General features: G+C 44.4%; 1 protein-coding gene across 3 annotated transcripts; it reads left to right on the top strand.

The window, feature by feature from the left end:
• Positions 1 to 10,770: 10,770 nt before the first annotated feature.
• Positions 10,771 to 13,244, top strand: LOC108032155 (adenosine 3'-phospho 5'-phosphosulfate transporter 1). 3 transcript variants are annotated; one of them, XM_044090851.2, is made up of 5 exons: positions 10,771 to 11,026; positions 11,077 to 11,269; positions 11,334 to 12,387; positions 12,621 to 12,746; positions 12,828 to 13,244. In XM_044090851.2, the coding sequence occupies exons 2-5, from the start codon at positions 11,226 to 11,228 to the stop codon at positions 12,996 to 12,998; spliced, it is 1,395 nt and encodes a 464-aa protein (XP_043946786.1). In that variant the 5' UTR covers positions 10,771 to 11,026; positions 11,077 to 11,225; the 3' UTR covers positions 12,999 to 13,244. The 3 variants fall into 3 exon arrangements, with proteins under 3 accessions (XP_043946786.1, XP_016961490.1, XP_050744909.1); XM_017106001.3 differs by having other exon boundaries at positions 11,083 to 11,269; XM_050888952.1 differs by lacking the exon at positions 10,771 to 11,026 and having other exon boundaries at positions 11,052 to 11,269.
• The last annotated feature ends 292 nt before the right edge of the window (positions 13,245 to 13,536 follow it).

The following is a 13,536-nucleotide window of genomic DNA, read 5'->3' on the forward strand; positions in this document are numbered from 1 at the left end:
CTTATTAGGATACACATTTTTTATGGCTAATTTTTAGCTAACCTCTATTATTGTAAACATTTAAAATGTGCTTCTACAGAAGTTAATGGAATATTGTGTATCAAATACTCACCAAACTCGATAGCAACAAAAAAATAAAAATTAAACGTACAATCAGTACAAAAAGAAGTCCCTTAAACACACCCATCATACAAAACACACACACATGACGATCACAAAGCCCACAGAGACAGCAAACGAGACGACAAATCGCAAAAAAAAGGACGTTCTGCAATTTATTTTGCCAAGTAAAATTACTTGTCGCCTGGGGGGAATGATTTGGAGCACGGCATGGCATGGGTAGCCACTGCACTTACGGGCCAGGATACATCCAACGGATAGCTAAACATGTGGATGGGCGGGCGTTCAAATTGGACGGACAACCACAAAGGCGGTGGCACACTCAAAGTGAACGCCATGTCACGGAAAATATTAAAATTAGCTTTAACATGTCTTCGTTTGTGTGCAGCAGCAGCAGTGGCTCGTGTTTTGCCTTTGGTGCGAAATGTTGCAATCAAAAATTGGCTGAAGCACCCTCATCATCCTCCCACCAACCGCCCCCAAAAAGATGAAAAGATGAAAGGCGAAAGGCAGGACTAGATTGGAGCGGGCTATAAAGTCGGAGCCGGAAAACTTTTGATGCTGTTTGCTACTTTTCACATTTCCCTGTCAACATCGCCCTGACCGCAGTGTGTTCCTTTTCATTTAAACTTTTTGTTTTCTGTTTTTCGCAGGGCCATCGCCACCGCCGCTTTTGATTTCAGGACGGGTCGAGGACATGGACACTTTTCCATTTCTCCCCCGGTTTGTCAGTCAATTTCGGCAGATTCCAGTTGATAAAAACTCTGATTGGCTCTCGGCAGTGCAAAGAAAATTATAATATTCCGGCTTAGGCAAAAAATATGTTGTAAAATATAAAAAATAATAAATTTGCTTATGTTTCTCGATTCAATAATGCCCAAGATAATTAATGCAGAGCATTACATTTAATTTAAACTTTTTGTTCATATTCATAAATTAACAGACCTAAACATATTTTTAAAAATATATATATATATATATCTCTTAAAAAATTATAAAATAACTTAATGGATAGCAATTAAGTGAACTATTATTGAATTTTAGATAGCAGTTTCCTTCAGTGTTTTCCAGTGCCTTTTTATGACTCCTCGAATGTAAGACTTTTCCTTAAGCATTCCTCGAAAAGTTTTCCATCTCGAGCCTGGGCCCTGCTTTGCATACAAATGTGCTGGGTTAAAACTAATTAAATGTGCCAAGTAGGCGACTTGGCTTTATTTACTTTTCATTCCATTTCGCTGTGGCACAGATTCAGATCCAGATTGGGGCGACGGCTTGACAAATGGATGTGGGTGTCAAAGAGCTTTGATAACTTGCCGGCGATGGCTGCTCTAAACAAATGGCGCCATCAATTTCGAGGTGTGGCCTGTCCGGGCTCGGGAGTTGGCGTGGCCGGGAAAAGTCGGGGAAATGTACAAGCTAATTTTCATGCTCGGCACGCGCACAAATACCAGGAGGTGGTTGATTCACTTGGTTGGCTGACGGGCTGACTGGCTGACTGGCTGACTGGCTGACTGGCATATTAGAGTAATTAAATGGCAAACGCAAACTTAATTGGAACGACTGTCCGAGTGCGAGCGAGGCGGCAGTGAAATAAAAAAGAGTCCCCATAAAACTTAACTTGAACGGCGACCATTTTGCGGGCACTGCCGAACATCGCATCGCAGTGCGTGCCTATTTATTTAGCAAATTAGCATAATTGTTCACAAAATAAAATTCAACTTAAGTACAAATGATGGTCTGCGCTGTTAATTAACATGTGGGTGCAGGCTGGACGGCAGGACGAAGGAGCCCCGAAACGGGGGCGGACTTATCCCGCAGCGCAAATTAGTTGTGTACGCCAATGCTAATTGCGGAATGGCATGTCCTGCGGCAATGAAAAAGAATGAGCTCCCCGTTACGTGGGGGAAAATATATGAAAATTGTTTTGACTTTAGATAAGCGACAAAGTCGAGTTCGGATGGGCTGGGCCTGGGCTCTGCGGCCCGTGATAGGGCTCGCCGGGGGCAAAGGACAAGGACAATCAAATTTATGACCTGCAGTTGAAGACGGGACTTAAGCGCCACTTGGCGAGCTTAATTACCATTCGGCGGCACTAAGCCAAGCATAGTTGTCAACTGGCACAGCTGGTCGAGGGTCCTGCGAGATCGCATCTCCGTCATCGTCATCGTCATCGTCATCCCAACAACCCAACCCCGTTCGCCATTGTGCCCGAGCATCTGAATCTGACTCCGACTGCGGCGCTTTGTGTGTGTCCATCTGCGATAAGCTTTGTCGCCAGTTTGCTGACAACACGCAACGACAACTTCGCCGAGCTACCTATGAAGTTGTTCTGCCCCTGTGTCGTCCGATTCCAAAGATATATCCATCAGATACACACTCTCACACCCGGCCGCCTGTTCAAAGGCAATTCCGAGCGGCACACACAATGACAAGTGCCGTCGTCCTCGTCATTATTGTCAGTGTCATTGTCCACGGATCGCCTTCTGGGTCCTGCCAGTCTCGTCCTCGCCTTTGTTTAAAGTGTCGCCCCAGTGGCGCACCATTGTCCTGGCCATTGGCATTGAAAAGTCGCTGTTGCGACGCTTATCGCGCAAACAATTTAACAAATGGCCCGAATTATTGGCTAATATTATTGGGCTCGATAAGGAAGGCAAGCGGAGCCGCCAAACATTATTGGCGCTAATCGAAGCAACTACGTCGCTGTGCAAAATGAAAGTTAGATATGTACTTTGGGTAAAGGAAAGGAGGGGAAGACTATTTGAATTTCGGAGGCACTTTAAAATCACTTTATGTTACTGCTAAACGGATCACCATTCCATTTTGTATACGATTTATTTCAAGGTTGTCAAGGCTGGCTTTATTTCTTTGCTTAGGTACTTCATCTATAATATAATACAACATAATTCTATTCAATTGATCTCTAAAAGACATCACATGTGATATTCTAAGCGCACTTAACGGTTAGTTTACAACAGGTTTTGAGAAATATAAAATTTATTTTATTGATCAACATTCAAATAATCATACAAATTGCAATATTATTGGAAAATTTATGAATTACAATTAATTACTTAAAATTATTGAAAATGGTCTCGCTGGTAAGTAGTGCCGCTACCAAACGCTTGGTGGCGCCACCAGTTAAGTGCTGCGCCCAAGGATATGCAATGGAAAGTTATTTCAAAAAGACACATTCCGCAAAAAAGACACCTTCCATAAAAAGACGCCTTCCACAAAAACGACAACTTCCACAGTTGTGGAAAATGATTTTGTTTTGTCGGGAGTGTGTATCGGCTTTCTATGTAAGATTTTCTCACCAATATCCTTTTCACGAACCCGGGAGTAGACCTCGCTAAGCTTCTCAGATTCGTTGCGTATACGCCACGGGGTCGGGGCCACCAACTACCCCTAAGAGACAGACAGAAACCCACCCCCTTGCATACATGTTCACCCGCAGGAGTGTGCGTTCGGCACACCCCACGCACACTGATTCCATTAGCCGCACACATGTGCGTCGAGCACTCTGCATTATGCTGACATGTTGTTCCGCCCTCTGGAAAGCATGCTCCCCTGGTACGAAATCTACCACGAAAGAATGTGTACGAGTATGTGACGGACGAATACACGTGTCGCCGGAATACACATGCAGAAGCCGGCTGAGTGTGCGAGATGCTGCAACGCACACAAGGACGAAGCCAAAGACACAGGAGCAGGCTCTCCGTCTGTGTGCGACACGCGACCTTGAGCAGGAGCAGCGCTCTTAATGATGCCGCCAGAGCCAAGCCCTAAATCACCACCAACCATGTACAGCTGCGACCAGAATAATAAAAACTAAATTAACTAGTATGTTGCCAAATAAATTTTTTTGGAAAAATCGATTCTTCAAACATTTTGAGTATCTTTATCTTAATTAAATAAGAATACCATAAAATCACCTTTTTATCAAAACACCAAACACTGTTTAATGACATTTTGGTGTTTAAAAGTATGCTATGATTTTTTTTCATTTTATTAAGCCGGTATTTGAACAGCTTAGTAAATGTATACATTTATTTGGATATAAAATAAAAAGAAGGATATATTTTAGTGCATTAATATCACAAAATATATCCTTAAACATTTTTTCCATAAATCTCTACGGCTTGCAACGGACTCCTTTGGTGTCTAAAAGTACGCTATATTTTTTGTAATTCTTTTTTTTTTTTTTTTTATTTAATTAACATCTTTATTTAATATAATCCAGGAACAGATCTAATTAAAGCCTTTAACCTAAATGTTTTCTTAAGTAAATAATCTCTTAATTATAAATTATAATTAGTTTTCAACTTGGTATATAGGAGTAGCTCAAATTACGACTAGTTTCAAGTAAATAATATATTCATATTAGTCTCTTAGGAGCAGCCCAAAATGTCTTCTTTTGAGCCTGCGAATTGGGATAGCCCCCTGTAATCTCCGGGCTAGACGATTACGGTGGGCAGTTAGACGGTCGTTGTACCTGCTTGAGAAGAACGATATTTGGTCTTCAACAAGACTCAGGTTTAGGTCATTGTGAAGCGTTTGGCCGCTAACGAACCACTCACAGCCAGTGATTTGTCTTAATGTTTTGTTCTGGACGGTTTGGAAACGTTTTCGGTGGGACGCAGCCGCCACTCCCCAAATTTGGATTCCATATCTCCAAGTTGGTGCGATGATTTGTTGATAAATGTGCCGCTTGCATCTTAGAGATAATTTGCTTTTCTTGTTTAGCATCCAGAATAATTGGTTCCGCTTTAGGTTGCACATTTTGACGACTCTGGCAATATGTTCTCGGAAGGTTAGGCGTTTGTCCAGTGTGAGGCCTAGGTATTTCGCCTTAGTCGCTTGCTCTATGTCCACATTATTAATGTGGACCACCGGAGTTGTTTTTCGGCGTAACGTAAAGCAAACGTTTACGCATTTGCTTTCGTTGATTTTGATATTGTTCGCCGTGGCCCATTTCTCGAATTCGTTGAGGTAGGTTTGCAGCGTTTGTGAAGACTCGGTCTCACTGTTCGAGGAGCTGAGAAAGCAGACGTCGTCAGCGAAGCTGGCCAGCAGCATTTTGCTGTTGTCGTAGGTCATTTCTTCATAGCTTGGCTTGGGGATGTCTGCTGTAAAGATGGAGTACAGTAGCGGTCCTAAGACGCTTCCTTGGGGAACGCCAGCTGTAATGGCAACATTTGCAGAGATTGCGTCTCTGGACTGGACGCAAAAATCTCTGTTTGTGAGAAACGATCTGATGAGCTCAAACAGGTTGGCTGGCAGCGCTGTTTTGACTTTGGCTAGTAGTCCCGGGATCCAAACTCTATCAAATGCCTGTTGTATGTCAAGAAAGATGCCGTTGCAGTATTCTTTATTGTCGTAGGCCTTCAGGATGTGATTGACTACACGGTGCAATTGCTCAATCGTACTGTGGCCGGCTCTGAATCCGAATTGGTGCATTGGGATAGTATCATTGTCTTCTAGGTGTATTATAAGTCGGGAAGCTATCAGCCTTTCCATTACCTTCGATAAAGAGGGCAGGAGGCTGATAGGCCGGTAGGAGCATGGATCCTGTTCCGGTTTCCCTGGCTTTAGAATCATACTGATTCTAGCACTCTTCCATTTTTTGGGAAAGTATTGCACTCTAAGTATCGCATTGAATATCAATGTGATAAGTAATAGTGCTCTCTTGGGAAGGATTTTAAGTACTGCGTTGCTTATTAGGTCATGACCTGGCGCCTTTCGACTTTTGAGGGTACGTATCATGTTTGAGACTTCTTCCAGACGGATATGTCTTATTGGAGGTGACATCTGGAAAGGGCGCTGTAGTATTTCGTTTATTCTGTTGATATCCTCCTCGGATGCGAAATTAAACGCAGTGAATCTGTCGCCAAGGTGTTCCGCAAATGTTTGTACTTGCTCTTCTAAGGAGCGACACCAGTTACCATTGCTGTTCTTCAGAGGCGTAACTTTCTGTGGCATTCTTTTTACTTTTTTGGTAAAGGACCACATATTAAAAATGGAATCATTAGAATAGTCCATATTGGTCAGCATATGTTCGAATTGCGCATTTTTCAATTCAGCCATGGCAACGTGAAGCTCTCTGGCGCATCTATGCCATTGAGCTTTATCCTCAGGACTGTGCGTTCGAATATAACGTCTTCTCAGTGCTCTCTTACGGACTAGAATCTCTGCAATGTTTGGGTCAATTCTATTCGAGTGGCGTATGAGGGCTCTGCCATGATTGTTTGCAGTGTACACGTTTGCACTCCTCGCCGCATTTGTCACGTTGGTAGTGAAGAGGTCTACAGCGTCGTCAATCTCAGCAGCAGAGTTGAGCTCAATGTTAAGGCGTATCGATCTACATAGTTCTTCCTTGAAAACAGCTACATTTGTGTGTTTGCTAAGAAGTTGTCTACGTTGAGTGCATTGTATGGCTTCTGTTTTTAATGTAGTGATGAGAGATAGGTGGTCCGATTCAAGGTCCCAGCTGTCTCTGATGCTTAGCTTGTCGTGTGGAATGTTGCGATAAATTGCAAAGTCTAAACAGGATGGTCTTCGATTTACTGCGCTTGGATAGTATGTTGGTGCTCCAGTCGCCAGGATGTTGGCGTTAATTGAGATGGCGCTTGCGGCAAGTAAGTTACCTCGGTGACAGGTGATCGCAGAACCCCACCATGGATGTTTGGCGTTCCAGTCTCCGCTGATAAATGATCTTGGGAAGTTGAAGTTAGCGAATATGTCATCAAATTCTGATTGAGTCCAGCTGAAGTTCGGAGGGCAATAGATTGATCCGATGAATATTTGTCCTATACATGTTTGGATTCTGGCACCCACGATTTGGACTTTAGCATGGACGATTGGCTCGATGGGAAAGTGATTGATCTTTTTGTTAACCAGGATTGCAGCTCCACCCCTGTGGCTGCCGTCAGGTAGATTTGAAGTGTAGACTTCATATCCAAATAGTTGAAGGTTGGATGTCTTCGTTTCAGTGAGAAGGAGAATGTCAATATTCTCTCTCTCCGCAAGGTGGCCGATTTCCGTCATTTTGCCGGCAGCACCTCGCGTGTTCCAGGTGAGAATTTTTATTTGGGACATTGTGTAAGTTGCGCGTTAATTGCAACCAGCATCTTCAGCATCTGGGCTTGCATGGCGTATAGACCCTCGATAGCTTTTGAGAGCGATGCAACTGCCATTTCTAGTTTAGATTCTTGTGCATTTTGCTGTTGTGACACATCTGGGAAAAAGTGCGCATGATTTTTTGCACCGTAGTGATGTTGCTGTTGAATGGCGTCCTGTAGCCTATTTGTTAGGTTTCCTGGTCGTTTGTTTTGTTTTTCCGTGATTGGATTTGCATTTCTGGCTATTTGAGCATAAGAAACTCCATTTTCATAATGTTTGGGTGTAGAGTTATTGTTTATGCTCACTTTTGGGGTTTTCTGTACATTTTCGTTCATTTTGAGCAATTTTTGATAGGATTTGCAGCCACGGAAGTTAGCTGGGTGATTTTCACCACAGTGAGTGCAAGTTGCTGGTGCTTCTTTGCTTCTGGGACAATCTGATGATTTATGGTAGTCACCGCAAGAGACACAGATAAAAGGTCTGTAGCAATATCTTGCAGTATGACCAAACGATTGGCATCTCCGACATTGCACTATGTCTTGTGCTTTTCTGGCTACTTCAAAACGGACGCGTTGGCGACATAGAGATCGTAGTTGGAGTATATCTTTGTTATTTAGATTCTTTTCTACATTAATGAAGAAGAGGTTCATCTGTTCACCGCTCTTGTTGCTTTTTGGGTTATATATTGATAGAACTTTATGCCCCTGTCTGAGTAATTCCTCTTTGATTTTATGATGGAGCTGTGAATGGTGTAATCCTCGCACAACAACTCTGAATGGTTTCTCGTCTTTCAATTGATAGCAATGGAATTCAATTTTCAGGGAACTTAGTTGTCGTACTACAGCCCTGTAGGTGTTTGCGTCTTTGGTGTAGATTCTGTGAGTGGAGCCCACAGAGGATTTGATTTCAACATTTTCAAGATTTGTAACTTCCTCGATAGCGATAAGAAGTTCGTTCACGTTTGTCACGTCCATAAGAACGATTGGTGGTGGTTTTGGACTACCAGTAGAAGCAGATTTTACCGTAGATGAATCAGTTTTACTTTGTACGTTTGCGTTCTTGTTATGTGCATTGCTGTCTTTAGCCTTAGAAGCGGTGTGAGAACGGTAAGCCGCTGCTGCAGCGCTAGTCGATGGTTCGTCCACACTATTGCAGTCCATCTCATCGTCATCAACTGATAGTGTTTCGAACCTGTTTGCTGACACAGGGTCACTGGGTTCTAAATTTCTAATATCGGCACGTTTTCGTTGACTTATTGGTGAGTTCGATGACCCCTTCCTCTTCTGGCTCTGGATTTTTTGCCATCTGGGTGAATCCGGTAGAGGGGGGAAGTCTATAGAAGTGCTTAATGCTTTAGGAGGCATAGGCGTTGAGCACATGCCACTGCATATGCTGGGTGATGATGTAGTGTTGGTATATATTGGACTGTGAGTTGTTGTCAGAGTACTGGTGATACAGGCTGCATTACTGCTTGATACTGCTATACCATATGAGTTAAGCTTGCCGCTAGTGGCCAGATTTTTTGCCAGGGTTAACTCTCCTGGAATCACCTCGTCCATGACGGCTTTTCTCAGAGCTTCGCCCAGAAGCATTGTTTCTCTGGTATTTGCCATTTCTCTCGATTTTATGCAAAGTCGAATGTAAGTCAATCACTGCTTTTATTGCCCCTCTTGTACGGCTGCGCGCAGTTGTAATTCTTTAAATTTAAAAATGCTGCTGTATTCACGACTGCGACTGTAGCAAAACCCACCCTGGGGTGGCTGCCTCGATGTAAAGACGTAGTAATGGTCGCTCCGGCTGGCGCTTCTGTGCGCCTGGTCCACTAAGGTTGCTCCTAGTTACGACGTAACTGTTAACCGGTTTGGCCCGTCGCACGGACTGCTCCCGCATGTTAGCGTTATGTAATGGCCTCGACAGTGGCAACGTCAAAGAGCCCAGCCCATTACCATTGCCGCGGATGGGCGGTCGGGGGCTGGCCGAGCACAATACTCCGCCCCGTAGATCACGCCCTAGTGGGCGACATGCGCAGTGGCTGCGCACGGCGAAGGGCCACCCACTCGGATTCCTGGTCGCCTGGTAATCCTTGGGCGTTACCTTAAGAAGGGTTAAACCGCTGATGGACACGTGTCTGTCTATTTGAATGTGCTGCCGCTGCTGCTGCTGCCGAGGTTCTTGGCCGGGTTCTTGCCAAAAATCACAAAGAACCAGTCCGGCCGTGCGCCGCTCGTTTTGGGCGCCACCCAGTGCCCGCACTCGCTAATTGAAACGCTCTGCAGGACGCGGAGGTTGCCGCTGCCCGTGGCCCACCCACTTGGGCGGTCGGAATCGCGACCCGCCATCCGCAGGGGCGTAGTCCCGGCGACCGAGTCCCTGCTCCAGTGGTTGTCAGCGGTGCGAAAGGTGTGGCTTAAAAATAGCTAGATAGATAAGTGGCAATTGATGAAATACATAGGTTTGGAAGATATGCCTTTTGTTACCTATATAATATTTGTATTTTTATTACAAGAATTGAGCAGGATGGAGCAAAAAGCTATTGCTAACTATTACATTCTTATATTGCTCTTTCCATTATTCCATTTGGTTAAATGTTACTTACTACAGTAAAAATTAAAATTTTTTTTTCCATTGGATAATTATCTCTAAAGGACTACCCTCTATTTGTTATGAAATACAATAACACGCTTTAGTTCACAAAATATTCAAAACTCACAGAAATTTGGAAAAAGCTTTTTTTCAGATTTATTATTATTGTTTTATATTAGCCGAAAAGAGCCAAATCGGCAGCTCTGAGGGTTGAACAGTCGCCGAGGACACGCCACTGCCATCGAAACCCACCCCTAAAGTAAACTGTGGCAATGTCAAGCGACACACCCCCCGCACACACAAACACACAGGCTGGCAGCCGGGTCCTTTCGATTTCAATTCATTGGGGTGTCCTCTGAATCACACATTCCACACTCCTCCTGCACATGCTGTGCGCCTGGTAGCAGACATCAAACGGAATTTCCTTTCGTTTGACTGTAAATTTGAGAACATGTCGTACCGTTTTGTTTAAAAAAACATAAAAATATCTCTAAAAAACCATAAAATAAAACACTTTTGCAACGTCTATAAGAATATTTTAAAAATTAGTCATGAAACAAAAATTAACGAATTTAATTAGTTTTAAGAATTTAAGAAGAAAAAGCGTATAACTTATTGCGAACAAAGAAACGTATTGTTTATAACCTATAACTAACCGATTTAATGAAAAATTTTGGAAAATATATGTTTAAATTAAGTTCCTTAAATTCGTCGTTTTAAAAAAAAAACAACAATTAACAATTTACGATTTAATGAGTGAATCAATAACAATCTTACATTGCCGAACTTGAAGGGTAGCTCCACAACTAACAATTCTCTATAGTTTTTATTTAATTTAAGAAATGTTGTTAGTTTTCATAACAACAATTCGAAGTTCGCGGCATGTTAGTGTGACCAGCTGGCAAACGGCCACTTATTAAGGCGTTCTGGTATTCGGGGCGCAAGGTAGTGCAGTCACACAAACAAGACATAAAAAATAATAACAGCCGACGAAACCCTTTGGAAACCATGGAGCTCACCCACTTCCACGTACGCGACAGCCACCAGACTGTTTGAGCAGCTGGCCAGAGTGCCGGCTGCGCGATCCAACTGCCCCGGGGAGCCCACTCCGTCGGATCGCCAGAACAGAACACCGCCGAACGCCCAACGCACCACACACGCACATCTGGCCACCGCGAGCGATTGTAAACAAACCCGGGATATGGTAATTAGCCGATTCTGATTTCGTCTGCGTGCGAATCATGCCAAAACTAGTTTCAGCACCGCGCCGGTTGTTGAACTCTTGACACTTGACTGCGAATAGATAGATAATCGCCTGCGGGTTCAATAGGAACCCGAATAAGCGAACGGCCGAGTCAGCACCGCTGGGAATTCAATCCGAGAGAACCAACGAAACGCGCCACATGTATGCCTACAAGATGGGTCGAGTTCCGGAGCTGGTCATATGGTATGAACCGATCTTGTTACCTACTCCATTATGTAACTAAAACGTCCTCCAATATCGGCAACAGCTCCTTCATCGTGGGCAGCCTGCTGGTCATACACTTCTTCTCGGATCTGCTGAGAGCCTCTTTGGGCGGCTACTACAACCAGGATGTGACACTTTCCCAGCTGGTCGAGTCGCAGAGCTCGGATTACGCCTGGTTCCTCAAGCTCCTGGTCAATTGCTTTGGCTACAGCTGCGTCTTTGTGCCGGGCTACTTGATCTACAAGTATGTGGGTAGGACCAACTACCTGGAGAGGGGCAACAAGACTTTCCTGCATAGGGCCATCAACATGTGCATCACGGGCAACTCCGGATACGATCAGCAGGATGCTGTAGGCAGTTCAGCGGATAAGGAACGTCCGCCGGCAACTGCGGCCGCCAAGCGAACAAGTTCGCAAGAGGCAGTGCAGCTTTTTTGGTGCTTCGGCGGCCTGATGATCTCCTACCTCACCTGGGGCGTGCTCCAGGAGAAGATAATGACGCAGAACTACCTGAACTTTGCAGGAGAAAGTGCCAAGTTCAAGGACTCACAATTTCTGGTGTTCTCCAACCGATTGCTGGCCTTCCTCGTGGCCCTGGCCTATCTGCAATGGCAGCCCTCGCCAGTGCGACATCGCGCTCCGCTGTACAAGTACTCCTATGCTTCCTTCTCGAACATAATGAGCGCCTGGTTCCAGTACGAGGCGCTGAAGTTTGTCAACTTTCCCACGCAGGTGCTGGCCAAGTCCTGCAAGATCATACCCGTGATGCTGATGGGCAAACTGATGTCCAAGGCCAAGTACGAGAGCTACGAGTATGTGACGGCCCTGCTTATCTCCTTGGGCATGATATTCTTCATGAGCGGCTCCTCGGACAGCAGCAAGGCCAGCGGAGTGACCACGCTCACGGGCATCTTCCTGCTCTCCATGTACATGGTGTTCGACAGCTTCACCGCCAACTGGCAGGGATCGCTCTTCAAGGGCTACGGCATGACCCCGCTGCAGATGATGTGCGGCGTGAACCTGTTCTCCTCCATCTTCACTGGAGCCTCGCTGTCGATGCAGGGCGGATTCATGGACTCCTTGGCATTTGCCACAGAGGTAGGTGTATAACGAAGCAATGGAAAGAATATTGGATTTGCTTGTTCTTCATAGCTTGAACAACCTAAAACCGGCTCCTGTTTATAACCTCGTTGTTTGGTTTGGCCCAACTGTATACATTATGTGGTTTATCAAATTAGGTACTTTAGCAATTTATAAGTTTCTCGTATGTAGAGTACAACATACATGGGAAGTATGTCCTATATCACTTTCTTTCTATTTATTTTGTTCAGCATCCCAAGTTCGTGTTTGACATGGTAGTGCTTTCTGTTTGCTCAGCGGTGGGACAATTGTTTATCTATCACACAATTGATGTCTTCGGCCCAGTTGTGTTTACCATAATAATGACGCTGCGTCAGGTGAGTTATTCTCCAGCTGGAGGAATGGGGTTTGTTTAATCAACTGCCTGCTCACGAGGAATTTTGTTCTGCTTCCCACAGGCCGTGGCCATCATGCTCTCCTGCTTCATCTACCAGCACAGCATTTCGCTGCTGGGCATCTTTGGTGTTCTGATCGTCTTCGTGGCCATCTTCCTGCGGGTCTACTGCAACCAGCGGCTGAAGGCCATCCGCAAGCGGGCCGAGGCTAACAAACCGAAGATGGCTGTCTAGAAATTGGGACGGGGGCAAGCCGAAAATTCAACGCACAGACTTCCTAGCTCAGCTTAATTATTGTACTGATAGTAGCTCATGGGAGGTTCCACTTCCGCAGGTCAAACAGAGGCTGCTTGGACTCCCCGCAAGTTGTACAGTTTTGTTTTCCTAGTTCTAAGTTGAATGTATACTTATACTAACCGTAAGCGTAGACGCCTAACGATCACTTTGTGTGCTTAAATACACTTTTTACATGTAAAGGTACTGCACAACTTTTCGGTTTTAACAGGAAATAGTTATTCTTGGTCTGTTTATGATATTTCATTTGTTTTAATAAGTCAGACTACCAAGTTCGCTGTTGAACAGATTTCTGTAAATTCACCACGATTTGCTTTAACTTTTTAAAACCTTTTTTGGTAAACTGTTTAACTTTAAACAGCTTTGTCTTGATTTCACTTAGCCAAATTTGATTATTGATTCCCAGATTGAAGAGATGATTCATGTTTATAAAGCAGCTGGAAATATCAAAGTATAGCATTTTTGGACAACCTTTTTG

This window comes from Drosophila biarmipes, chromosome 3R (assembly GCF_025231255.1).
Source record: "Drosophila biarmipes strain raj3 chromosome 3R, RU_DBia_V1.1, whole genome shotgun sequence".
NCBI lineage: Eukaryota > Metazoa > Arthropoda > Insecta > Diptera > Drosophilidae > Drosophila > Drosophila biarmipes.

What these genes read in the sequence shown, in the direction of transcription:
- LOC108032155 (XM_044090851.2), top strand. Translation starts at nt 11,226, where the DNA reads ATGTATGCCTACAAGATGGGTCGAGTTCCGGAGCTGGTCATATG. An exon ending in CCTTGGCATTTGCCACAGAG is followed by an intron (nt 12,388 to 12,620) that starts GTAGGTGTATAA and finishes TATTTTGTTCAG; the next exon opens with CATCCCAAGTTCGTGTTTGA. An exon ending in TAATAATGACGCTGCGTCAG is followed by an intron (nt 12,747 to 12,827) that starts GTGAGTTATTCT and finishes TGCTTCCCACAG; the next exon opens with GCCGTGGCCATCATGCTCTC.